Source organism: Leopardus geoffroyi, chromosome A1, assembly GCF_018350155.1.
Source record: "Leopardus geoffroyi isolate Oge1 chromosome A1, O.geoffroyi_Oge1_pat1.0, whole genome shotgun sequence".
Lineage (NCBI taxonomy): Eukaryota > Metazoa > Chordata > Mammalia > Carnivora > Felidae > Leopardus > Leopardus geoffroyi.
This window is the reverse complement of record NC_059326.1, coordinates 234,546,386-234,573,178: the sequence shown is the minus strand read 5'-3', so window position 1 is coordinate 234,573,178 and position 26,793 is coordinate 234,546,386. Positions and strand designations below refer to the sequence as shown.

The 26,793-nt window shown below is 54.4% G+C and overlaps 1 protein-coding gene across 2 annotated transcripts in view; it reads left to right on the top strand.

Moving 5' to 3' along the window:
* Window positions 1-26,258, top strand: part of TENT4A (terminal nucleotidyltransferase 4A) — a 47,440-nt gene extending 21,182 nt beyond the window's left edge. Inside the window, exons 2-13 of one of the 2 annotated variants that reach the window (XM_045442490.1) lie at window positions 6,519-6,642; window positions 7,199-7,245; window positions 8,175-8,295; window positions 10,466-10,573; window positions 11,730-11,858; window positions 14,243-14,456; window positions 16,616-16,742; window positions 17,762-17,862; window positions 18,456-18,628; window positions 19,052-19,210; window positions 21,960-22,124; window positions 23,957-26,258. In XM_045442490.1, coding sequence (XP_045298446.1) covers window positions 6,519-6,642; window positions 7,199-7,245; window positions 8,175-8,295; window positions 10,466-10,573; window positions 11,730-11,858; window positions 14,243-14,456; window positions 16,616-16,742; window positions 17,762-17,862; window positions 18,456-18,628; window positions 19,052-19,210; window positions 21,960-22,124; window positions 23,957-24,148 — 1,660 coding nt within the window. In that variant the 3' untranslated portion in view covers window positions 24,149-26,258. Of the gene's footprint in view, window positions 1-6,518; window positions 6,643-7,198; window positions 7,246-8,174; window positions 8,296-10,465; window positions 10,574-11,729; window positions 11,859-14,242; window positions 14,457-16,615; window positions 16,743-17,761; window positions 17,863-18,455; window positions 18,629-19,051; window positions 19,211-21,959; window positions 22,125-23,953 lie in introns of both variants that reach the window. The other variant, XM_045442479.1, reaches the window with a different exon arrangement.
* Window positions 26,259-26,793: the final 535 nt, after the last annotated feature.

Below are 26,793 nucleotides of genomic sequence, written 5' to 3'. Positions count from 1 at the left end.
ACTGCCCAAATTGGTGACCCGCTTCCGATGAGGCTGCGACGCCACCACTGAGCAGTCAGAACAGCAGTGTCACAGCCCCCAGCAGCACGGACACCTGGCTTCTCTGCTTAGTAGGAGGTTTGCGCTGCGCAGAGGCTCCAGGCTTTGCGCACGGCTCTGAGGCTGGAGAGTGTGGCGGGGAAGGCGTCACGTTCCCGGGGGTCCTTGCTGTTACTCTTGTTGCCTCCCCGGGACTGGACGCCTTGTGGTCAGCTTCTAGTTCCCGCATTTCGTTGGGTCCTGGTGCCATTGTATGCAAAACCCTGACCCATTTGAAGTTGTTTTCGTGGGTCAGAAATATAAACTTCATATAGACAACTTCCTGGAGAGATCAGCTGACCCGAAAAAGATGCACCATTGTGAAATGTACCATGAAGGAAGAAAAGTGTTTAATTTTAAAATTGATCTGATGCCCGGGCATTGATTGAAAACTGCATCCCAGTTCCAGGCATGTTAGAACGTTGGGGGAAAAGAGTGCCTTCCAGTGAGACTGGAAGAATAGTCTGCCCAATTCTGTAATTAGATCAGCGTCTTTGGAAAATGCCGTAATCAGGCACCATTGTTACTAACATCTTGTTAAGCTGTTAAACCACAGTTTTGTAAATGTAACAGTAAGTATGTGTCTAAATTCTATCAAGAACTATAATGTTTAGTTTTGACAGACATGACTCTCTCTTATCCACTTTTAGCCCTGAGATTTAAGAACATCTGTTTTGGAGACAGTTTGGAAAAGAGAGTCCCAAGACCTGTTAGAAGTTGCTTTGTCTTGTTTGTTTTTAATTGAGGTAGAGTGGGTATGCAGTGTTAGTTTCAGGTGTACGACATTGATTCACCAGTTCCCTACGTTACTCAGATGTGGCCACCATCTGTCACCGTGCAGTTATTACGGTACCGTCGACTCTGGTCCCTGTGGTGTACTGTTCATTCATCTCCGTGACCAATTTTATAGTTGGAAGTCTTCCTCTTTTCATCCTTTTCACTTATCTGCCCATCCCCGCACCCCCCTCCCTTCTGGCAACCACCGGTTGGTTCTGTGTGTTTATGAGTCCACTTCTGTTTTTTGTTTGCTCGTCTTATTTTTTAGATTCTACATATAAGTGAAATCATATGCTGTTTGTCTTTATCTGACTCACTTCACATAACATGCCCTTCAGGTCCATCCCGTGGTCACAGATGGCAAGATGTCGCTCTTTTCTGTGCCCGAGTAATATTCCGTGGTGTAGGTCCGCCACGTGTTTGTCCATTGGTCTGACACTTGAGCTGCCTCCACGTGTTGTCTGTACAGACGGCCGACAGACGCGCGAAGAGATGCCCAAATGCAAATCAAAACCACGATGAGATACCACGTGTCAGGATGGCTGGTACCAAAAGCACAAGAAATAACCAGTGTTGGCGCGAACGTGGAGGGAAGGGAACCCTGTGCACCGTCGGTGGGAACGTCAGTTGGTGCAGCTGCTGTGGAGAGCAGCGTGGGGGCTCCTTAAATACGTACGGAACTACCCTCTGATCCAGCAACCCCTCTGCCGGGTATTTACCCAAAGGAAACGAAGATGGTGCTGTGAAAAGATCTGTGCCTCCCTGTGTTCTTTTGCAGCATTATTTACCACAGTGCGTTTTTGTCCACTTGGGCTCTGGTTGGAGGGTTGTGTGCGCCTGGTGGAGCCCCGCAAGCGAGACTGATCCTTGGGTGGGGGGGGTCACTTCTGCTTTCGGGGGCTGCCAGGTCCTCCAAGGGTGAGAAAAGGGAGGATCTGGGGGATGAGACAGAGCCCGTGCGTGCAGTTCTGGGAAAGCTCGACAAGCGTGCCCTAAGTGGGGCTGCCCCTGCCTGCCCCATGTCTCATTTAGCCTGTCCTGGGGGGAGTCAGGGAGCGGCCGCCAGGGCCGCGCGAGAGGCCCGCTAGTTCGCGTGTGGCTGTTTACATTTACGTTCAGGCAGATTAGAGCCCCAGGTCCGCGGTTGTGCACGTGCAGTACTATGTCCCAGGTGCTCAGTGGCCTTCGCACAGCACATGCCATCTTCGCGGCCAACCGTGTGGGGAGCAGGTACCCCTCCTTTCCCGGAGGCGACCTTGTTACCTGCGCGCCCCTCGCCGGTCTGCTCTGGGAGACCTCTCCCGGAGTCCACTGCCTCGTGTGGGGCAGTGGGACGCCTGAGTCGATACCCTCTTTTTTTTTTCAGGGCATCTATATTCATCGTTAGAAAATGCACAAGGCAAAGAGAACTTAAAAATCACACTGTGGTCATCTAAAATGCAGTTGACTCTTTTGTGTTCATTTTTTAATTTGTACGATGAGCACGTTCTTGAAAAAAAAAAAACCCATCTGCATAGAAGTCGCGAGATTCGAAAGTGGACTGTTCTCAGGCCAGCCCATCTGAGTCTCTCGGGTGGGAAACGCTGTGAGCGTCAGCAGGTGGCCTTTTAGACCTTGTCCTGTGCTTAGTGCTGCACACAGGGAGGGGCCGGGTCCGTTATCAGTCTTTGTACCAGCAGGCTGTCGTGGGATCTTCCTCACCGGGCACTCACGTCTTCCGTGTTCTTAATGAGTGGACAGCGTCTCCTGTGGGACCAGGTCTGATGGCCCCAGTCCTGCACGGAGCAGGCCCTGCACATTCCGGGGGTGGTTCAGGGTCTCAGCACAGGTTTCCGGAAGTGGAGTGACTGGGCTCAGCCTTGTGATAAATTGTCAGCTTACCCCAGAGTATGCCAGGGCCTGGTCTTTCTGCAGAGTCCGATTCGTCCTATTTCTGCCATGTGCAGTTGCCGGTCGCTTTTTAACTTGTTTACTGTCAGCATGTTTTTGGAGAGAAGTTCTTCAGCCTCTGTGTTGTGATTGTTGTCGTTTTGTATGAGAGCGTAGAAAGGCCGTCTTCAAGTCCGAGCTGGTGGTGGTTCCTTGTGGGTTTTTCCTTCTCATGTTTGACTTTTTTCACTTAAAAAGTTCCACTCTGCATCTGTATTACGTTCTCAAGCGTAGAACAAGGTGGGACTCTTACACTGTTGTTTTTAGGCTCCTGTTCAGGATTCAGTTTGGCTACAGAGAACAGAAGTAATGGAGTGTTGGTGGTCCAGTCTAGATCATGGGGTTGGCCCACTGCATTCACCTGTCCTCCTTGTTCCATACCTGGGGCCTTTCTCGCAATCGATCACGTGGGCCTCTCTTCCCTTAAGAAACCTTGCCAGGAAATCTCATTAAATAATCGTAGTGTCCTGTTGGTTTTGAGATGCCCCCTCTGTGATCCGTTATAGAGGAGATTTTTCTATGACGGTCACAGCACAGAAATTTCCATGGAAGATTTGGAGACCGAACGCTGGTGGCTGACATTGAGCCCTAAGAGATCATGACTAATCGTAGATACGGAGACTTCAGTGTGGTTTTATGTAGATGTCTTGTCAGACGTGCCATGCCTTTGAGGTTTTGATGTGTGAGAAGAGGGAGCCTCTTCGCTTTTGTTGCTGTGTGGAAATGATCACGTGGACATAAATGATGATGGAGGAAACTCTGAACCACTTTGGAGAATTGAGTGTGCCGGTGGATTCAGGGTCGGGAGTAACAGACTAATAAATTGACCTGTGGGGTGTCTGATGCCTGCAGTTGGGCCTGTGGCTGATAACACTTCATTGTGAAAGTGTATTGTCGACAACATAAGATGCAGTTTCTTAAAGTGATGAAAACTACGCGTAATGTTAGGCGTGAATAAAATAATTCAAACTTGTATTTAGCCCTGTTTGGAATGTTAAGTTTGGGTGTATTTCATGGGGAATGTAGATGTTAAATGACAAGGTCCTAAGCAAAGCATTCATTTAATCAGAGCTTGCTTTGATTCATCCCACACACTCCAGTCAGATGCTCCCCAGGAACCAGCACTGTTCGGGCGCTGGAGGCCAGGCAGTGAGCGGGGAGGCCCTCGCCACGCTGTGGGAAGGACAGAGGGGGCAGTGAAGGTGGGGGGTGGGAGGGTAGAGGAGTGCTGCCCCCCTTGTCCTGTGTTTTTTGTTTTTTTCTTTTCATGTTTATTTTTGAGAAAGAGAGAGTGGGGGAGGGGCGGAGGGCATGAGGGAGAGAGGATCTGAGCGGGCTCCGAGCTGTCAGCACAGAGCCGGACTCGGGGCTCCATCTCATAAACCGTGAGATCACCACCTGAGCCGAAGTCGGATGCTTAACCGGCTGAGCCACCCAGGCGCCCCTGTCCTGTGGTGTCTGTTGAGTTGCTCTGATGGCACAGTCCTTTTCTGGTTGGGGTTGGGCGGTCGTCCCCTCCCTGCTCGATTCCCCCACCCTCCTCACCCAGCCCTGGGCGCCTCCTCAGCTGAGGGAGGGCTCCGCAAGGACCCTGCTGAGTAGGAGCAAGCAGCCGAGGGGGCTCTTGGGGTCTGCCCACTTGTGGTGATGGCTAGAGTTTCCTGTCTGTCTGGGCCCACGGTGCCACCGCAGCCCAGAGCGCCGTGGTCCCCGCAGCTGCAGGAGTCGCACCGTGGCTCGCCGACCCTGCTCGCCTGCAGAAAGGGCCAGCGGGGGCTTCTCATCCAGTCCCTGCGTGCGCCGGGAGTGCCCTTCTTATTCCCAGAAGGCAAAGCAGGAGTCCTCTTGCTGTCTGGTCTCTGTCACAGCTGTTACCGGTTAGGCCCGACGAAAGCCGCATTTCAGGTCGGTGCGTTGTCAGCACATCTTCTCCTCTCGGCGGAACGCGACCCTGAAACCGGGAGGCCTCGTGTTGCACTTGGCACCGCTTCGAGCTCTGGGAACGTGGGCCTGCCTCGACCTCGTTGTTCGTCTCTCCTGAAATGTGGGCGGGGGTGGGAGGGGAGACGCCAGGCAGCCCCGTCTTCTGTCTCCAGCCGGTCAGCGGACCTGCGATAAAGGGACACGGTGTGACACTCACTGGTGGTGTCTGTGCAGACGACAGCGAGGGGTCCCTCCTGCTCCTTCCTTTTCTGGAGGCTTGAGGGTGATGAGGGCAGAGGCCTGGGACGTCGGGGGCTGAAAGTCTTAGGTTGTCACTTGAGTTGCACGCGGCTTAGAAGGAAGTTGACGGTCCTGGTACCTTCTACCCTGCAGGTGCTGGCCTGCAGTGACATTTTGGGAAAGTGGCACGCCCCGTTTGCCAGACGTTTTCATGGGTTAGGCGTGTGGGATGTGGATAGAATTCCAGAGGATAGCTTGGGTATTCCCTTTCTGCGACTTGGGTCGGTCAGCTGTTTAACTTCTCTAGATCTGTGTCTTTGTAATTTTGCCTCCAGATTTCATACCTCTGTCATCAGAGGGGTCCTGAGAGGCCCTGGAGCCCGTGTGCTCTTGTGCTGGCTCAGGCAGCAGCGTGCTTGGGTGGATTTTCGTTTTTTGATTTCCTGCGAAGCTGAACACGATAGACCTGATTTTAAGCTCCAGTGGTGGCCTGAATCTAACTGGCCTACATCCAGTGCAGATGTACCCAGGGCAGAGGTGTGGGGGCATCGCCGACTGCCAGCTAGAGCCCCCAGCAAGCTTTCAGCGGCCTCCAGGAGCCTGTCAACCGGCCGCTGAGTGTTAGGAGCGGTCGCGGCACAGGGATTTCGGGGGTGCTGGGGCAGAGCTCCAGGCGCGAGAGTGGAGGGCCGCCCTGACCAGGGGGGCCGATGTGACTCGTGAGGGGATGTGATGCCCCTTGCCTTTGTCACTTGACACTAACAGGTCCTGTTGAGAAGTGTCGCCGTCTGTCGCGCGGACTGTTCCGCTAGCTGTCGCGCTAACGTTATGTTGTCATCGAGCAGATTCTATTTTGTCATTTCCTTGTTCACTGATCAGACTTAGAGAGGAAGTAGGTGAATTGGATTTGTTTTGCTTCCCAGGATTAGATCACCTGCCCCATAATTTAATCGCTGAAAGTGACCGAGGATGACCGTCTCACCCTCCTGCAGAAGGAGGCTTCCGTGTAGATCCTTGGCCCTGAAACCGAGCTCCATGAGCCAGGGCCTGCCACGGGATGGGCTTTTCCGGCCACTACTTAAGGAGATCTCTGTTAGGGAGAGAGGGCCTCGCACTGGCACCGCACCCGCGTCTGCTTGTGGGCCTCCTGTTCGGCTGGCGCCTTTGGGGGGCGTACCCCCAAGTGTGGTGGCAAGGGCGAGGGGGCTCTCGTCCCCGGGGTGCGGTGGGATCGGAGGCCTGGATGCCAGCTGGCCCCGCTCTGCGCTCTGTGGACGGGCTTCCCTCGGCTTCTGAACGCGGTCCCCGCGGGGATTGTTCTGGAGGGTCCTGCAGGGCCGAGAGGAAGCCTCTGTGTCCTGGCAGACTTCCCCGAGTCCGCCCGTGGTGGCCAGGCGTGCCGGGCCGCCGTCGCCCACGGCGTGTTCATTCCGTCCTATGCTTGCCGAGGGGAGAAGAGCCGGGGTGCTCTGGGCCCAACGGCTATTCCAGAGTCCTGTTGATCGAACAGCAGAGTGGACGTGGTTGACTTTCAGAGCAATAACGCGTGTGTTTTCTCTTTTGTCCACCAGACTTCATGAGGAAATAATTGACTTTTATAACTTCATGTCCCCTTGTCCTGAAGAAGCAGCCATGAGACGGGAGGTGGTGAAACGGATCGAAACGGTGGTTAAGGACCTCTGGCCAGCAGCTGATGTGGGTGCCCTGTTCACTGTGCTTCTGTGTCAGGCCGGGGCCTGGGCTCTCCTTGCCTGGGGCCGTGCTTCCCCAGGGGCGGCCCTGGGGGGGCGGCAGGCATCACCCAGGAGTTTGTTAGAAATACACGTTCCCAGGCCCCCACGTTGTACCTTCCGGACTCCGAAATCCGACCCCTTGCCCTCACTCTGCAAGCGTCCTGTGCCCACGGCACCCATCCTGATGTCGGCCCCCCTCCTGATGGCCGGGCTGGTGGAGGGCGCGGCGGGGTGGGGGGGGGTCCCCGTGGGCACAGGCGGCCACTCCGTTCCCTTCCTCTTGGAAGGTGACCTCCCACACGGTTGTCTTTCACCCTCTGCGCCCTGGGGTTGGAGGGTTTGAAAGCAGCTCTGAAAAGTCCTCTGCTCTGAGCACTTGTGGGAAAGGCCAGTAACTGTTTCATCTCTCAGTTTTGAGTTTTAAAAAATTCTTCTGCGGGGAGGTGGGTGTGTGGGGGGGTGGAGGGCTGCCTGCTTGCACTGGCCTGTGCTGTAAGACGACCACCCTTTTCTTTCAGGTACAGATATTTGGCAGCTTTAGTACAGGCCTCTATCTTCCCACGAGGTGAGTACCAGGCTGCCCTGCACAGGCCGGCCCGACGGCCACTCAGCTGGGGCGGGCGACATCTGAGTGCGCGGTCAGGGCTAAACGCAGGCTCCTCATGTTCAGATCCCAGGCTAGAAACGTAAGCTAAAGGAAGAGACGGCAGCACAGAGGGAACAGGGCAGGAAATAACATTTAATCTAGTGTTGTAATAACTGATTGCATTTCCCGTCTTGCGCTTGATTTGGGGTGTCGCAGAAATGTTGGCCGTTAGGAACGTAAAGATGAGCGGGAGGGCCATGGGAAGACAACACGGTAGAGAAAACTCTAAAAGTTTTGGGTGTGTTTTTGAAAACCGATCTGATGTTTCAATGAAGACTCCAGCAGAATTCTGTTCAAGCAGTATTTTGTATTTGTATTTAATTGAAAAGCAGCCAACGAGGTAGCCTCCTAAAGTTGTGCTTCAGTATTTCCTCATCAAGAACTATCTTGATACCCAGATCAGTTTTATGTGCAGTGTTTCGTTAACAGCTTATTTTCTCCGAACCCACTGTTAACATTTGGAGACTAAACAGGGCTGTAATCCCAGGATTTGGGGATAGCCCTGGCAGGGCCCAGAGGGAACGGAACGGATCCCGGGTACCCAGGAGCCACAGGTCAGCCAGAGTGGTGCAGTGTAGACAGCAGTGTCGACGGAGGGCCAGGAAACCTCCGAGGAGCGTTTCAACCTCCTTACTTACCTGAGGATGCTGGGAGATTCTTCCCGCCTCTCGGCTCTCCGCCCACACGTTACCAGCAGCTCGCACACCGCGTTTTCTCTGCCTCAGAGGGATGTGCTCGGTGGGGGTGGCCGTGCCGCTCGAAGGAGTTGTGAGCGTGTGCCCCACGTGCGCGTGTTACTGCACAGTGATGTGAGCGGGTGGCTCACGGTCGCGTGTTCTTCTGTCCAGCGACATCGACTTAGTGGTCTTTGGAAAATGGGAGCGCCCTCCTCTGCAGCTGTTGGAGCAGGCCCTGCGGAAGCACAACGTGGCCGAGCCGTGCTCCATCAAAGTCCTTGACAAAGCGACGGTAAGTGCGGGCGGCTCGGGCCCCTCAGCCCCGGTTGGCGCTTTCGCACACCTGCCAGCTGCGGTGACTCTCCTGTGTCTGAGCTCACGCTGTTTTCGGGCGTCACTGCGTAGGGTTCTGAAGAGTTCTCTACTTCCGGTGTGAACGTAGCTGTGTTCGAGTAGTTAGGACTACCAGTCGAGCACGTATCTCATGGCACGTTGTGAGAGCATCACACGGTACTTGGCGCTGAAGTGCATGCCTGGGCCAGGGCCAGCCTCCGTCCGGATGTGTGAGGAGCCGACGCGTTCCTGTGCTGCCCAGTCTCGCTCCCGTAGCCCAGTGATCAAAACACGGCGTTTGTTACACAGAAGACAATGACCGTCTGCCGGCTTCTAGTTAGGCAAGAACCTGCCCATTCCTTTCATCGTTCAGACACGTACCTGTGGAGACCTTTTATCTTGGGGACAAGTTGGAAGATGCGGGTGCTCTGACGTGCGCTCACCCAGGTTTACCCAAGTCCAAGTCCGGGGCACACACTGCTCGGGCCCTCGACTCTCACTGGCCCCTCGCGTGGTGCCTCTCAGAGCCCCCCGCCCTGCCCTCTGGGGCTCTGCCGTTTGTCCTTGACGGGAACAAGATGGCAGTGGGTCTCTGAGCAGTGTCCGGGTTAGATGCAGAGGAGCGGAAGAAGGCCCTGCTTGCCCTTGGCTTGGAGCACGGGGCGGACAGACGGTCCAGTCGGTGTCACAGGAGCTGCTGTGCCCACCTGTCCCTCTGCTGCCAGGGGCCCGGTGTAGACTTCAGGGGAACCGAGCCACACGGGTCCGGCACTGCGCGGCTCTCTAAGCATGAGCTGACGCCGGGCCGCCTTTTCTGCTGGTGGCCTCAGCTGCTTCTCGTCCCGGGCCCCGGAGGCCAGCCTGAGAGCGGTGTTTAAGAAGGAAGCTTGTCTGTGTTGAGCGACCGAGAAATAAGTATTGTGGTATTGTCGCTAATCTCTAGAACCTGCGAGTGTGTAGGAGTGTGTGGGTGTGGGTGTGGGTGTGGGTGTGAGCCAGGCGAGCACCGGGAGGGGTTTTGGGAGAGTGTCCCGTTAGTGTAGACGAGGAGGTGCTGTGCCCAGCGGTGATGGGGAGCAGGGATTGTTCATGAGAAATTGACTGTGCTGTGGACACGTGGGCTCCTTCTGAAACACCGTCTGGGAAGTTCTTTGGGAAAGCATTTTGTTTTTCTGCCCTCTTGGACCACGCTCGCTGTAGCTGCCCATGCTTGCTGGTCTTGCTGGTCTCCAGGAGTCACGGTCACCACCCGCTGGCCCATCCCTGTCACATCCCTGTGTGGCCTTGGCAGTTTCCTGCCAGGTGCGTTTCAGGGCCCAGAAGAGGTGCGCACCCTGTATCCAGACCTTTAATTAGACCAGTCGTTTTGGTGAGGGAGAGTGCTTTTTCGTTGCTTCCAGGCTGCCCTTTGTTCTGGAAGTACACAATTCATTTTCTGTGGGGGGTGGGGTGGGGAGGGGCGCGGTCAGTATGGCTGCTTGGGCAGCCCTCACGAGGCAGGTTTTGAGCACCTTGCACGTCTTTATGATGAGAACCTTTCCAGTCTAGCTTCTTAACTCTGGGTTTTCAGGAAAGTGGTTTTTTGTGTTTTGTTTGTTTTGCTTTGGTTTTGTTTTTTAGTTAAATTGTCTTAGTGAAAACCCAAAGTAGGATTGTTTGGAGAAACATCAGCACGAAACATAATTTAAACACTGGCTTTGGAGTTCCTTTGAGCGTTTGCAAAAATTCTCGCAAACATAATTTGGGGACCTGGAGTGTCGCCCCATCACCAGGTGCCCCTGGGGGCGGGACAAGAACTTAGCCAGCTTCTCCTTGTGGAGCCCAAGCCTTCCCGCAGGTAGTGGCCATGACTGATGCTGAGTCCGGCCAGGAGGGCCGGGCAGAGGTGAGCACCGGCTGTTGTCGGGGGGTTTGGAGGAGGGTCTGGGGCTCCAGGGACTCGTGAGGTCAAGGTTCACACTGCAAAATCTCTTTTCTTCTTTAAAGCCTGGGACTCATGATCTCTCAGCTCTTTTGTGAGTTAGAAAAGAAAACCCCTCTGTACAAGTTCGGAAACATTTTGATATCAGACTGTGGTGAATGTTGGCCAGTAGAACCTAGTTGTTTTTTTTTAAATTCAATCTCTGCAGGTACCGATAATAAAGCTCACAGACCAGGAGACTGAAGTTAAAGTCGACATCAGCTTTAACATGGAGACTGGGGTCCGGGCAGCGGAGCTCATCAAGAATTACATGAAGGTGCTGTCGTCCGCGTTAGCGCTGTAAAAACGGGCCTTGTTACGTCAGCATCTCACTTTAAACTCTGTGATAGTCTTCATGATAAAGGCAATACAGTTGAATTACTTATCTCCGATATTATTTCTAGATATGCTTTGAAATTGTGTAGCTCTTTTGTAAGTTTTCACTTTCCACGCTGACCAGGAAGTAGAGTGTTATTTTAGAGAGCTTGGTTAAAATGTTCTTTCTCATTATTACAAACTGACCATCCCTGGAGCTCAGTGTGCCTGATTTGCAAGGGTAGTTTACCGGAAGTGGAAGACGTCCTGACATAGTTTGCTTACTTTGGATTGTCTCGGTGCCCGAGGGTGGGGTAGCCGACTTGTTCACTGAGCCCAACAGGTGTGGGGTCCAGTGCGACAGGCGGTCTTTCCCTCCTGTTACAGGGAAAGAGGTGAAGCCCCTCACAGAGGCAACCCCAGTGTCACTGTCTGGACGCTGCCTCTTCCTGCTGGCCCAGGGACCCTGGTCCTTCAGTTTTTCCCTTTCCTCTGCCACAGCAGAACGTGAAAAACAACAGCAGCTTCCACACTGTCTCCCCACCCCCCACCCCCCTGCTTCTCCAGCCTCTGCATTTCCTTGTTCCCTTCACCCTGCTCTCCGTGGCCCTCTGCTCCTGTCCTCCCGACTCACGAGCTGCACACACACACCCCACTTGGTCCTCTCTGGGTGCCTCGGGTGTTTCCGGGTTCTTCCTGGCTCACTGCCACATCCCTCCTCTCCGCCTCCTCGCCCCCCACCCTGCACCTGTCACAGGGAAGCCGGGCCATGGGAAATCATTTGAAGGAATACACTCATTCTTCCCTGACCTCCTCTTTGGGGATTGTTCATGCAAGTGTCCCTACCTCATCCCTGCAGAACCATAACCCGGGATGTGGCTCCTGGTGGGGGGCGGGGCATGTCTTAATAAGCCCCTCACATAATGAATTCTCAGGCCCCTAAAATTTGAGGATGATGGGCCCAGAGCCTTCCAAGTGGCAAGAGGATTAAGCTTTTCTTCCTACTATGTGAAATTGGCTATGTGAAATCTTTAAAGGTGTATTAACTAACCAATATTTTCTCTCTCTCTCTCCCTCTTTTTTTTTTTTTTTTTTTTTTTTTTTTTTGGAATTTACAGAAATATTCATTGCTGCCTTACTTGATTTTAGTATTGAAACAGTTCCTCCTGCAGAGGGACCTGAATGAAGTTTTTACAGGTGGAATTAGCTCATACAGCCTAATTTTAATGGCCATTAGCTTTCTACAGGTGAGTGTGTGTTCTCTCTAGAGACCTTGACACTGAGACTCCGTAGGAGTAGATGCTTCCGTGATGTTCCAGAGTCCCTGCTCCACATGCTTCCACGGTCCTTGCTGCCCTTTACTCCTGTGTTCCCGTCCAGGAGAAATGAACCTCTGATTGTCAAGACAAGATTATTTTGATGAATGCTTCTCTCACTTTTCTCCTTTATAGGTTATTTTTTTAATTGATTGAGCTGCTAGAGGGAGGGCAGGCTTGTCTGGTCAGAGCAGTCAGGCGTGCACCAGTCTGAACTCGAGGGCTCTGTACATGTGGACGCTCTTGTGCCTCGATAGACCATAAAAAGCTGGTTTTCTTGGTTACTAACTGTGGCTTATTAAAAATTTGTCGCAGAAAAAAAATTGGGTACCATATACAGTTGAAAAAGTTGCTGAAAAGAGAGTCTTTTTTCTCAAATTGACAGGACACAAATACTTGGTCTTGAATTTTACATTGCCCTTGTTTTGTTGAGGACCGTGGGGCAGCCTGTCAGTAGAAAACCTCCCCGAGTGTTCAATGCTGGAACGTTGATAAACTGCTTACGCTTGTTACCACGTAAGACAGTTTCTGAGTGAATGGACACCTTGATGACCCCGTTTACGTTTTCTTGAAGGATTCTCTGTTCGTCACACAAACCTTGCGTGTGTATTTTAGCTGTGCCGGGCTACTCCTCCGTGTTTACCGTTGATTTTTGTACTTGTGATCGTGCTTGGGATTTGATATCCGAGGTTTGGCCCCTTTTTCTCCTTATTGTTCATACTGCTGGCTCAAGGCATGGTCACACCGCCTTTCATTAGTCTGACTCCTGACTCCGGGGCACGTCTCTGCCGGAGATGTGCTAAGAAGAGCGAGACTGGGATTCCACACCTGTTTTCTTCCAGCTTCTTACAGTTTGCTCCCAGCGCTTTGCCTCCACTTTGGCCTCCGTGATGCTGCCCTTGGACCCGTTCTTCCCATTCTTTTGAACTAAGTACAACCTACTGTTCTGATTCCCTCCCGTTTTCCTGATTGGAACTATTTCAGTCGCCTTGTCGTCATGGCCACTGCCTGTTTTTATGGTGCCGGGCACTGAACTCGGTGCCTCCTGGCACATTCCCCACGGGGTCCTGGGCGCAGTCCTTTGACCCCGCAGAAGGCCACACGCGGTGTGCGTGGGATTGCCACTGGCCTCGTGCCCCCTGCTGCCCGGTGCATTGTGCCGTGAACCTGGGCCCCTAGCAGCGTCCGAGTCCATTTCACGGCCCACAGAGGTGAGAGCCCCAACCTTGCACTGGGTGGCACTCAGGTACTTGGTTTTGACTGGAGGGCAAGCAGGAAGGAAGAGAAGCGGGGAGGGCAGGAGCACGAGTGCTGCCCTTGTGCCGTTGGCACGTGCACATCCTCAGTTCTTGTGAGCCCCAGAAACACCTGTCGGTGCCAGGAGCTGTCTCTCCTCAGGGACCTGTGTGAGTTTTCAGGAACTGTGGCTTTCACCCGGACGTGGCCGTCATTCTCCAGGCCTGCCCCGGCTGGCGTGATGCCCCGTGTGTCCCGCAGTGGCGCCATGAGCACACGTGCCCACTGAGCCCTCGCAGCCTGGCCAGCAAGGCCGACAGAGTTTTCAATTAATCTGTTTTAATTAATTTAACTATGAATGGCCACACATGGCTTGTGGCTGTCACTGTGGGCAGCGCAGGCCTGCCTCCCGAGCCTCTTAAAGCAGGAGGGTATCGAGAGGCTGCGTCCTAGGTTCAGAATAAGTCCGTCACCCGCTTACAGAAAATGGGGCACCAAACTGAGGCTGGCACTAATCCGTGTGACGAGCAGGGATGTAAATTTGGTGTAAATGTTATGACACAGTACTAATCACCTGTACACAGTTAAAATTAATCTCACATTCTGGTTGTATGTCACGCTGTGACACTCTCCGGTCTGATACTGCCCTCTATGGGTTGTATTTTGGAATAACGGAATTAAGGTTGGATGGAGTCTGTAACGTTGCATTCACCGGCCAGAGGACTCTACGTTGTGGAGAAGACGTTCTGCGTATTTATCGGTATTTGCTAATCTGTGGTTAATCATATGTCTGCGTTAAGTAGGAAGACGCTCTGTGGGTCACGAATTTCGGAGAATTAAACTGTAATAAAAAAAAACAGAGATGAGAAGGTTTTATTTCTTCTGAACTCTCTCTGTTGACGAAGGCTCTCCAGGCTCGGTTAGGGCCTCCCCTCTGCTGCTCGGAGCGTCCTCACAGAACTGGTGAGAGCAGGTGCCCCGGAGGGCGTTTCCTTGGAGAGACCTGTAGGTCTCCTGATTTCATGCAGTCTTTTTAGAAAGTGACTTGAATCCAAATCGTGGATATATTGCTTTTACAGTTGCATCCAAGAATTGATGCCCGGAGAGCTGATGAAAACCTTGGAATGCTTCTTGTAGAATTTTTTGAACTCTACGGAAGAAATTTTAATTACTTGAAAACTGGTATTAGAATAAAAGAAGGAGGTGCCTATATCGCCAAAGAAGAGATCATGAAAGCCATGACCAGTGGGTACAGACCATCGATGCTGTGCATTGAGGACCCTCTGCTGCCAGGTAAGGGCACCTTGCTCAGAGTTAGCTGGTATCTCCAGTGCAGGCCGTGGCCGTGGCCGGGGTAGGCGGGGCCGGGAGGGGGCGTGTCTACAGTCCCTGCAGCCAAGGGCAGAACACTGGGTTCCAGGCGGGTTCCTACTGTGCTAACAGTTAAGCGGGATACCTTCAGAACTCTCTTGTTTAATGCTTCTAGTTCTTACAACGTCGGACTTTTGTTTCCATTCCTTGATTAACCAGAAAAATGTAGAAAGTGAAAATTAAGAAAAGTGTATTTTTTCTGATTAGTAAAGTATAACATATCCACATATCCGTCGTAGACCATTCACTTCTGAGAAGCAGGTCACACAGAAAATGAAAGTGTGCCGCAATCCCCTTCCGTTTCGGCGTGTTATCTCTCCGGGTTTTTCCTACACGGTTATTAACATTTATTATTGTAATCTTACTAATTAAGTGGCCCCCATAATGCACACAGCTTTACAACTCGTCGTTCTAGTTAACAGCGCATCCCAGGCCCCTTTCCTCTGTGCGTAGGCATGTTCTGCTATAAGGATTGCTGCGCAGACGGTCCTGAGGCGGCCTCCTCTTTCTCCACTTCTATTCCCACGAGCGGATTTGATGGCGCTCATGTCCCTGTTAGTGTAGGGACAGTCGTCTTAATCTTTGCTAGTCTAACAGAACCATGTAGTATAAATTTTCATTGAGTTTAGATTTCTTTTTCTTTTTTTTTTTTTTACATTTATTTATTTTTTGAGAGACATAGAGAGAGCACAAGTTGGGGAGGGGCAGAGAGAGAAGGAGACACAGAATCCGAAGCAGGCTCCAGGCTCCGAGCTGTCAGCACAGAGCCCGACGCGGGGCTCGAACCCACAAACCGTGAGATCATGACCTGAGCTGAAGTCGGACACCCACCCGACTGAGCCACCCAGGTGCTCCGAATTTAGATTTCTTTCGTGGTTTAGTGAGGTGGACCCAATTTTTATCTATCGATTCCACAAATGTTTATTGAGCGTCTATTAGGTGAGACACTGTTCTTACTGTTGGTGATAAAATCAGTGACGGACAGGTGACAGAGAAGGTGGGGGGGCGGGATGTCAGCTCCAGGTACACTGCCCTTCACCCTGAGTGGTTCTGGGAGATCCCGCGCGAGTGTTAGGGAAGCTTTCCTTGTCATCACGCTGTCCTTTATTTCTCCCCAGCTTGTCTCTCACATCTGTATTTGGCATTTCTTGTTCAGTTACTATATATTTTTTAATGTCCTCAAGTGTAGCAGTTTTTTTGTTTTGTTTCGGGGCTGCTGGAGTGTGGAATTTACTTCGTAACAGCCTCTTGAAAGGAAATGTGCTGACTGTTCTGTCGTTCATAAATGACGTGACTTAACGCCGTGCTTTTTCTGTAGTGATTCCCCAGCAGTGTAGGAACACGTTTCACGTCTGTTTGTCTGTGTCCAATCAGTTAAGTTGGAGGTATTTCCAGTGTCTTCACTATCTGCTTAAATGTACTTAAAAGAGGAAAGCCCACGTTATCACTGGATTGTATTACCAAATCTGGAAAAGGAAAAATCCCAATACTTAGAATGTCTCCTAAAAAAGTCCTGCTTACTTGGATTGTGAAGGATGCTGATTAAAATTCAAAACTGTCCTGTGACAAAAGTTCCTCGACTGTGGCTCACTTGGGGACTTCCCTGTTGGCTCCATGCACCCCACGCCCGGCCGGTCCTCACCGTGGGAGAGTCTGGGCCTGCGGCCTTCTGCCCCGAAGGGCGGGCTTCCCCGTGGGTCCCGGCGGTGCTGACGGGATTGCTGTGTCTCGGGCCAGCCGCCCGCCTCGTGCACACCTGGCCAGCACCACCGTGGTCGGTCACAGTCGCTGCCTGGACTCTCTGGTGTCTTTGCCACCTGGGGAGCTGCCTGACTTTTTCACGGACTGTCACTCTGTCTCTGAATGACATCGCACGGAGGTAGACCCGGGTCGTAGCCTGCGAACGTCAGGAGATGGGCGCCAGTGACGGGCAGCGTGTTGGCAGGCGCCTGGCTCGGCCTTCCTGGTGCGTCCGGAAGTGGGGCGGGCCCGCTGCAGAGTGACTCACGGGAGAAGACGGGAAACATCTGGATCAAGGGCCGGATGTTGGGCAGGGTTTGACAGCTGCCTCTCTCTTTCAGGAAATGACGTGGGCCGCAGTTCCTATGGGGCCATGCAGGTGAAGCAGGTGTTTGACTATGCCTACATTGTTCTCAGTCATGCCGTGTCGCCCCTTGCGAGGTCCTATCCAAACAGAGACTCGGAAAGGTAACGCAAGTCCCCTGTTGCTGTCCTGGGCTCGCGGCCCCCGAGGTGTGGCGGCCACACTCCTCGGCCTCTGCGGAGCCGGCCCCGCCTGTCCCGCCTGCCCCTGTCGTTGCTTCCGTGAAGTTACTGGCAGATGTGCCCCCGCCTTGTAGCCCAGGAAGATGCTGATGAGGAAGGCCGGGCGGGAGTTCAGGGTGGCTCGGCACCGAAACTTTCTTGTTTGGGGACTTGGCGGTTTCTTCAGGGCGTTTGATTTTGGGGAAGTGATTTCTGGCTTTTTAAAACTTGGGAACGTGATGCATTCCCTTGAGGCTGTCTTCAAAATGCACATACTGAGTTCTGAGTGAGTACGTTTGGGCCTCTGGGCGCACAGGCCCCAGCCCTCCTCCCTGTGCGTGCTCGTTCTTGCGTCTCCGTTTTAGAGGACTCTTACGGGTTGTGAGACGTGCCTGCGGCATGGCTGGGGGGGCGGACAGAGTGAGGGGGCGGTGGGAAGGAAGAACAATGAGGTGGTGGCCAGTGCTTGTGGAAACTGTGCCGGATGGGGAGTTTGAGGCCCGGCACTACCGGTGATCGGCTAGTCGAGGGTTTCGAGCCTCATTCCGCGCACGGTGCTCTCCGGCAGGGCTTTCGGCCCGGTGCTGGGTGCTGGGAGTCTCGGCCCTGGCTACCTCCGCAGGGGATAACGCCATGTCCGACCCTCGTGAGTGCTGGGCAGGGGCGGGGGGCACTCCCCTGCTTAGACACCTCCTGGAAACCATATTTTGTAGGTAGCTGTTGACCCCGGGACGTCTGTATAAGCGAGCCCACCATTTCTATGCTGTGATCTCAAAGCACATCTGGGCTCAAGCATCAGAATTCACATATACTTTGTAAAATTATTTTAGCTTTATTCCTACTATCTTTCACTTAGCAAAGGGATACGTTGTTAAAAATAGAGAATAGCCGGTCGGAAGGGCTTGTGGGCTCATAGTAGCTGCCGCCCTCCACTGACCACCTCCCGCCGTGTCCTCCCGCAGCACTCTGGGAAGAATCATCAAGGTCACTCAGGAGGTGATTGACTACCGGAGGTGGATCAAGGAGAAGTGGGGCGGCAAGGCTCCCCCCGCGCCCGAGCCTGGTGAGACTTCCCTGCTCGCGTCTGTCACTCGTGCACTTTGGCACCTCGTGTGGCAGTGCCTCTCGGTCCCTCCGTGGTAACTGTCAGACTAAGAAAGTGCCTCGTCTTCTGTAACGTAAGACTTTGCAGCCATGAGATTTAGGCCCCTGGACATACGACGTGTGCCACACGTGGACTTGTAGCGTCTCTTCTAGTAACTGCATTAAAAATGTGAAAAGAAACAGGTGAAATTCATTTTCACGTATTTTATTCAACTTCTGTTCAACATGCGACGTGTATAAAACATTTTTGAGAGATTTTACTCCCGTGCTGCTGGGCCCGTGAGACCCCGTGTGCACACCGCACGCTCCCCAGACACGGGCTGCGTGTTCAGATTTCGTAAGGTTTACAGCCGGAAACCGTTCCCGTAGCCACCTTGTTCTAAGCACATTTGAAGGTGTCCCAGTGCTGAAACACACAGCTTTAAAAACTAAGAAAATTGAATAAAATTAGGAATTGAATTGGTCGGTCTTGTTTGCACCGGGTGCGGGCCCAGCGGCACCTGTGGCCCCCCGTCCTCTCAGTGAGGTCACTCAGGCCTGTCTCCCCCGCAGATGACAGAATTAAGATAAAGGAACGAATCAGCACGTGTGACGGGGACCAGCCGCAGCGCCGGGACCCGGAGTCCGCCTACAGCCAGCGCCTGACCCTGTCTCTGCCCAGCCCCCAGCTGCTCTCGTCCGGCTCCTCCACCTCCTCCGTGTCCTCGCTGTCGGGAAGCGACATTGTGAGTGCGCCGGCCGGGAGATGTCTCTGGCCGGCCTTTGAACTCTAGCAGCCCGGGGGTCCTCTCCCCTCCGTGCGTGTATGGGTCGGGGGCACCCCAAGACCGCACCGACGGGTCCCCGCTCTGCCGCGGGCCTCTGCCGACAGTCGGGGACCCCGGTCTCCGCGGGCCCCAGGAGCCGGGGTGCCGTCCACACGTCGCTAGGGCGGACGCCCTCGAGTGGCTTTTTAAAGGCCGTCTGGAGACGAAACGTTGACGCGAGGGGTCTCCTGCGCGGCTCGAATGCCGTTCCGTCCGGAGACGACTGGAGGCCCCGTTGGGCAGCCTCGGGCTCCTGTGGCGGGGGGCCGGTGGGCACGTGGGCTCCCGACCTTCGCGTCGGCGCGCCCGTCTTCAGCTCCCCGCCGTTGTTCCTGCTTACAGGATTCCGACACGCCGCCCTGCGTGACGCCCAGCGTCTACCAGTTCAGCCTGCAGGCGCCCACGCCCCTGCTGGCCAGCCTGCCCACCGCCTTGCCGATGACGAGCGGCAAAGCCCAGCCCGCCACCTCCAGGACGCTGGTCGTGACAACTAACACTCAGGTACGTGGCCGGCCGGCGCCTGTCCTGGGGGCGGGCCCCGGGACCGGCCGATGCTGTTGAAGTGTAAACGACTCCTGAACTCTGCGGCAGGCACGTTTCTGCCTCGCAGGAGACCCTCGTCTTTCGCGGATCGGTGGGCTGTGACTTGGGTCGTTCTGCGGGAGAGCGCATCCCCGAGGCCCACTCTGGGCAGGCGTGCACTGGGGGGACAGCTGGCCTCCCACCCTGACAGGGCTCTTGACGGGGAGCGGGCCGACTGTCTGTCCCAAGACGCCTCTGAGCCCCGCGTGCGACTGTTGTCGTTGGCGGGTCTGGCGCTGCCCCTGGGCAGGGAGGGGCCGTGGTCTCAGGGTCGTCTCCTGGTCTCCAAAAACTTCGACTCTTTCGTGTCACTCATTAGGCAGTATTTATGGGGCTTTTTCTTTCTTTTTTTTTTTTTTAATTTTTTTTTTTTTCAATGTTTATTTATTTTTGGGACAGAGAGAGACAGAGCATGAACGGGGGAGGGGCAGAGAGAGAGGGAGACACAGAATCGGAAACAGGCTCCAGGCTCCGAGCCATCAGCCCAGAGCCCAACGCGGGGCTCGAACTCACGGACCGCGAGATCGTGACCTGGCTGAAGTCGGACGCTTAACCGACTGTGCCACCCAGGCGCCCCTATGGGGCTTTTTCTGTCAGAATATGTTTCCTGTTGTTGTTGTGTTTTAATTTAGACAAAACTAGGTGTCTGAAAGGTAATCTCAAAAAACACTAAATCTGGTGGCTCTTCCCAATTACACACAATTGAGTACGTGTGTGGAGAAACCCAAACTTTCCAGAAAGGTCATCTCTACTGTGCGGGTTATGAGGTGAGCGTGGAGGGACGTGGGCGCAAACGTACGGGCTCATTTCTCTGTTGCTTGGAGCTTTGCCCTGGGAGGGTGTCCTCGCAGGACGTGCCCCAGACAGCAGGCCGAGGGCAGCGTGCCGTGACACGGGGTGGCGACGGTGGCAGGCGGGAGGGCCCCGCTACAACTCCCGGGAACTGCGTGCGGGTGTAATGCTGAGGCGGTTTCCTGGGCTATGAACGTGGATTCTGGGGGCGCCTGGGGGGCTCAGTCAGTTAAACGTCCGACTTTTGATTGCGGCTCAGGTCATGCTCTCATGGTTCGTGAGTTGGAGCCCCACGTCAGCCTCCACACTGTCCACGTGGAGCCTGCTTGGGATTCTCTCTCCCTCCCTCTCTCTGGCCCTCCTCTGTTCGTACTCCTCTCTCGATAAATAAACTTAAAAAAAATTAAAGGGGCGCCTGGGTGGCGCAGTCGGTTAAGCGTCCGACTTCAGCCAGGTCACGATCTCGCGGTCCGTGAGTTCGAGCCCCGCGTCAGGCTCTGGGCTGATGGCTCAGAGCCTGGAGCCTGTTTCCGATTCTGTGTCTCTCTCTCTCTCTGCCCCTCCCCCGTTCATGCTGTGTCTCTCTCTGTCCCAAAAATAAATAAACGTTGAAAAAAAAATTAAAAAAAAAATAATTAAAAACAAAATATATTCTGCCACGAACTCCGGGGGTGGTGGTGGCCACGGTCTTCCTGGATCAGTCATCGGGTCTGACCTTGCCTGAGGCCCCCGGTCCCCCAAAGGCCAGTGCGGCCGCTGCGTGGTGGTCCAGCCAATGCCGACCGTGTGACTCTGGCAGGAAGTGCAGGAATGTTTGGGGGATAGGTCGAAGGCCGGGTGCCGGTGCCGTGCTCTCCTCTGTCACTCGTGCTGACAGTGAGTGAGCCTAAAGCTGCGGTCGTTCAGATTTGAAGCCACGGCTCGAGACCCACTTCGTTTTCTTTCTGAGCTTCGGACATCACTTCTAGCAGAGTAACTGAGTAAACCACTCCTGTCTGCAGTATCTCGTGCGTGCTGTCTCCACGGAGGTGTCCCCCGCTCGAGGCGAAATGGGCACGTGGAGCTGGGGCATGAGTCTGTCAGACCCAGTGGGCTCTTCCCGGTGATGCCAGCTCCTGGGCGGGGCAGAGCCCCCACGGACGAGAGAGAGGGCCCGTGTGCGCTGCAGGCCCTGGTGGGGAGCTTCGTTCGGTAGAGCGTAAGGAAGGGCCACTGCCTGTGTCCGGTGCCCTTGTCGCCCTGCGGCTGCAGGTGTCACAGCCTCAGAGTGCCATCTGGGACACCCCAGCACCTGTCCCGGCAACCTGTTCCAGGCGCTGTCCAGGGTGGGGGCTGCAGTCAGTCCCCAGGGGTCTGTGGGGCACACGGAGTCTAAGATGTGGGCAGTGCCTTTCTCAACGGTCTGAGAGAGTTCCCAGGGGCATCCTGTGCAGAAACAGAAGCAGTCCGGGGGCCAGAGAGGACGGGGAGGGGCCAGCCTTCCCCAGCACCCCTCCACAGGCCAGCGCGCGGCCTCTGAGCCTGTGTTGGGGCAGGGACTGTGCTTCAGCTCTTTCCAGAGATGCGAGGGGTGGTTGTCACTCTGACGACTCGTTTGTTACATTGGTGTTTGGTCTTCCAGAAAGAGCAAAAGCTTTTATGACTTGGCTTCCCGGGCAGACTTCATACTGCAAATGCTGTTTCAGAATGTGAAGTATTCTTGCAGCAAAACAAAGTCTTGTCAGGTGATAGGAAAACACAAACAACGTTCGTGAACCTGTTTGCCAAGTGCTATTCCAAAGTAGCGCCCATCCTTCTCGGGCTCAGCATGACAACTGGGACCGTGACCTCTGTCGGCTTGGTGCCTCGCTGATGTCTCTGCTCCTTCTGTTCCTAGACCAGGTTCACGATACCTCCACCGACCCTCGGGGTGGCCCCTGTCGCTTGCAGACAGGTTGGTGTCGAAGGAGCTCCAGCGTTGAAAGCCGTTCACCACATGTCTTCCCCGGCCATTCCGTCCGCATCTCCCAACCCGCTCTCGAGTCCTCACCTGTATCACAAGGTAGGCCGCCCCCTTGCTGGTGGTGCCCACCCACGCGGGTCTGTGACAGGCCGGGGCTCCATGCTCTCTCCGCCCGAGACAGGGCTCCACTGAGATGCTCTTTACTATTTATTTACTTTTATGATTCTTTTAAGTTTGATTATTTTGAGAGACAGAGGGAGAACGAGTGGTGGGGAGGGGCAGAGAGAGAGGGAGACAGAATTCGAGGCAGGCTCCAGGCTCTGAGCTGTCAGCACAGAGTCCAACGTTGGGGCCTGAACTCGTGAACCGCCAGATCATGACCTGCGCTCAAGTTGGATGTTTAACTGCCCCACAGAGACGTTCTTTAAGATGGAATTGTTTTCTGATAATCCATAACAAAATGCATGTTTGCTTTTGTTTGTAATGAAAGAAAAGTATTAGGATATTTTCAAGTGTAATATAGTTTTAAGCATCTCCCATAATTCTTTGATTGAACCTGTTAGCATAAAACTGAAAACTTGGAAAGAAGGTTGAAAGCGGGGAATATTTTGTTTTCATGTTCATTTGTTAATTATATGCCAAATGCTTTGGATTTCAAGAAGCCAGTGGCACAATCCAGAACAAATGCTGGTGTGGCCCAGTGCAAGGTGTCGCCCTGTGATCTCACCCCCCTTCTTTGTGTGTGCACCCTGGGGTGGAGAGGGGCTGGGGTGCGCTGGGAGGGCCCGCATCTGGCCTGGTTTCGCCGGGGTCCCTGCGAATGTTCATGTCCGTTCCCCTGTGGCTTCTCCAGATGCTGCATGTGAGAAACTTGGGTGATGGGAAAACAGGTCATCATCAACTTCGTATGCTTTCAAAGTGCCGGAGTGTTTCCGAGAGCGGGCATCTGCCCGTGGGAATGAGGGTGCAGTGTCCCCAGGCAAATGTCCCCTGTCTCTGAGGATACGGGGACACTCCCCTCGATTACTCCAGTCAGTTCCTCTGATGCTTATCTGATCGTATTTTGCCAGTGAATTTTTGATGCTTAAGGTCTGGCTCTTTGGAGCTAGGTCATTAAGTCCTGACTGGTTTTTCTATTTGGGGCCGAGTAATAGACATTCCTTCCTGGATTTACCCATCCTGTCACGAGGGGTGTTCATGGCACCCCACGGGCATCACGCTGCCCTGCTAGAAACAGGGTGAAGGGACGACTTTGAGAAGGGAGGCACCTTCGTGAGCCGCACGTTGGCTTTGCTTCCCACCCCCTGCTGCTTGTTTGCTGCGACACACCTGACCGCGGGCATGTTTCCTCCGCTCTGCTTTGCGTGGAGCTTCGGGCGTAGGAGCGCCGAGCGCTGGCCACAGCGTGTCCAGCGTCACACCCCTGGGGGCTCAAGCCCCCAGCCTGCTGGGCACAGAGCTCGTGCACACGTTCCAGAATTTCAGAGCCAAAGCGGAGGAAAAAAGCCGAGGGGCCCCTTAGTTCTGTGGACACATAGGACCAGTTGGAAGTGTGGTGCTAACATCTTTGGGCGGGAACGTGTGTGGTTTGACCCGGGTGGGTCGCCGAGTGGGCGCGGGACTTCCCGCCTCACATGCAGTGGCCAACGTGACCTGGAAGAGGCGACTTTCTCTCAGCTCCTCCACATTTAGTGTCCCGGGGACACTGTGCGTGCAGCGGGGACCAGACTGCTGTGTGGCCGCCGCGGGCAGCCTGTGGGCGCCGTCCCCATGCACGGGCCGGGCCGGGTCTCCAGCCGGGGTGGGGGGGGGGGGATGTGGCTTGGGGGACGCTCCGCGGCAGCCGGGGGGGGGGGGGCCTCCCGTGGCCGTGGCGCCCGGTGGCTCCGGGGCGGCCTGTGACCCTGCTGTCCCCTCTGTCTCTCCAGCAGCACAGTGGCATGAAACTGTCCATGAAAGGCTCGCATAGCCATGGCCAGGGCGGCACGTACGGCTCCGTGGGCAGCGGAGGCGTGCGGCCCCCCGTGGGCAACCGGGGCCACCACCAGTACAACCGCACCGGCTGGAGGAGGAAAAAACACACACACACGAGGGACAGCCTGCCTGTCAGTCTGAGCAGATAATGGCCCCGACGGCGCCTCCTGGCCCCCGCTCTCCGCAGACTCAGGCCGGGCGGCCTCGCGCCCGGCCGGGAACTGAGACCAGCATCCAGCACAGCACGCGGGCCGGGCCCCTCGGGGCGCCCGCCGCCGCTCACTCTGCATGTTCCTCGTGTGGTGGTCGCGTCCATCTTCAAGAACAGCTCCCAGTGCTCGTCTGTGAAGCCTTACTCGGCGCGGACGCTGTCCTCCGCCTGCCCGGGCGTCTCCCTCGGCGCCCGGGCGGGCCTGGACAGGGCCTGCAGGACGCGACGTTGGCCTCGGCGCTCCTCGGCAGCGGGTCTGGCTCCCTCGCGGTGCGGCTGTTTTCGTGGCGCGTCTGTCGGAGCGACAGGGGCCGACCCCGGTCTCGTGTCCTCCTCGGCGGGCGGGGCGGGGAGGCCGCCATCGTCTCACTGCCCTCACGCTTCGTGTCCCGTGTCAGAACTGTTTTTCTATGTAAATACTGAGAAGTTATGATTTGTGCAATAACTCAGATATTTTTATTTAATTCATATTTTCACATAAGTTATATTTAAAGGAGGAGGTTTTTTTTAAACAAGCTTAGGTCCTTTCCCGAGTCGCATTTTCTAAGTTGGGTTCATCGTGTCGGCTGGTTGTCTGATGAGCACCGTTACCAACACCGCGAGTGAGGGGCTCGGGGTTTGTTTTCGTGTTTTCCTTTTGGTCAGACGCGGGCGAGGCCTCTCAGCGCCCGGCGGGGGAGCCGAGTGGCCCCGGCGGTTCTCGGAAGCGGCTCGGCCCCCAAGCCCTCTGACCAGCTGCCCGCCGGCCCTGCCCTCCGGCCCGTCTGTTGTCTCGCTCTGACCACAGAGCTTAACGTTTTGGTTTTTGGTTCTTTTAAAGTAGACAACAAATCCAGCATTTAAAGTGCCAGAACTTTCTAAGGGGAGAAAGGGTTGTCACATTATAAAATCCTAAAAAAACAAATGTGAACTTTGAGATGCTTCCGTCAGTTTTAGTAACGTGGCCTGTAAGGATGGGTCTGGTGAATATCAGTACGGACAATGGTACCCAGTTTTAGGAATGTGGAGAAAGGAATTATGTTGATTCCATTGAGGAATCTGTATAGCAGTATGCCTTCGTTCTGTTAAGAGCAAACCTATGAGGAGTCCTTCAGCTGCTCAGTGCACCTTGGGGAGTATTTTTAACGTGTTGCAGGAGAGCACAGCCCAGGGGTGGGGCCGGGGGCGGCTGGCGCCCGACTGGAGAAGCCTACAGGCGTAGTACGCGGGCGCAGTCTGCCGCGGCGGCCACTGTCCTTGGCCTTGTTCTCAACAAGAATATGTCCATCCTGCCTAACCCCGAGTTTTCGGAGCACCACAGTTGTCCTGGGTGTTGTTGGCTGCATCTCAGAGGCCGTCTGAGCCCCCAGTTCTAAAATGGGGGTTTCGGCCCTGCTGAACACTACAGGTAGGCTGGTCTTTGAAGTCCACTAGTGGAGAACGTCGAGTCGCGAGACTTACTGCCATGACACCTGATCGATGTGCCGAGTGGGCGCTCTGGAGTGCGGCCTGGTGGTGGGGCCCCAGGGAGGGCGGCTCCGCATTGTTGCGGCCGGCCTCGGACCCAGGACTGGCTCACAGCGCCGTCGAGAGCTGGGGCTGTGGGCTGTCGGGGTGGTGGGGGGGGGGGGGCGGCATTCCAGAACAGAGTAGCACATGTCTGCAGTTCTTGTTGATCGAAAGTTATCAAAAATATTTAAAGATATTTAAATCGTGAATCTATTGATAAAGAAATATTTATAAAAACTGATACGTAGGCCTGTACTAATCTCCGCACATTAGCAATATTGACTGTAACCCTACATCAAGGAGCCACCGCGGGGCGAGGGCCCCGGGGGGTGTGCATTTTAAAGCTCGATTCGTAGACACAGGCGCCACACCCCGTCCCCGTCATGGTGAACCGAATGAATTGGCCTGGCTACCACTGTGGTCACGCGCTACAGGTTGAACAAAACGATATCATGTTTCGATTTTTTTTTGTGTGTGGACAACAATGTGGAAGCTAAAATTGACATATTTTTATGTAAAGTTTTTCTATTCTTTGATTTTTAATAAACTTTGGAAAGCAGGTGGTGTCTGTGTTTGAACGTTTGCTTTCCTTTCAAGAGGAGGGGGAGCTTCTCTAAGTTCATATCCCTGAAGTTTCTAAATAGAGCAGCGAAAAATTATTTTATCACTGGTTCAGGAAATCGGAATCCAGCTGACGTGCCAGGCTGTGCGCAGAAGAAATGGGGCCGAAAGGCAGTCTGCGCTCGCGTTCCACGCCAGCCCGGCGGGTTCAGGAACGCCACTCAAACGACGCTATTTACGTGCCGTTTCTGACAAGGGGATGTGTGATAGCACTGCGTACTGATAAGACCTTCCAGTGAAACGCGTCCGTCTCCGTCTCTCGTAGGTCAAATTATATCACTCAGAAATAACACATTTGAAACAGCCAAACAGAATGTAACTTAAAATGTGACACATTTAGAACTTACAAGGAAGTATCTAAAAATTGTTACAGAGCAGCGAGTGTCAGCTGCAGCCCCCCTGCGTGGAGTGCGCGTGCCAGAATCCTCAGCCACAGCCTGGTACAACCCTCAGCCATCCGCTCCTCCCTTCCAC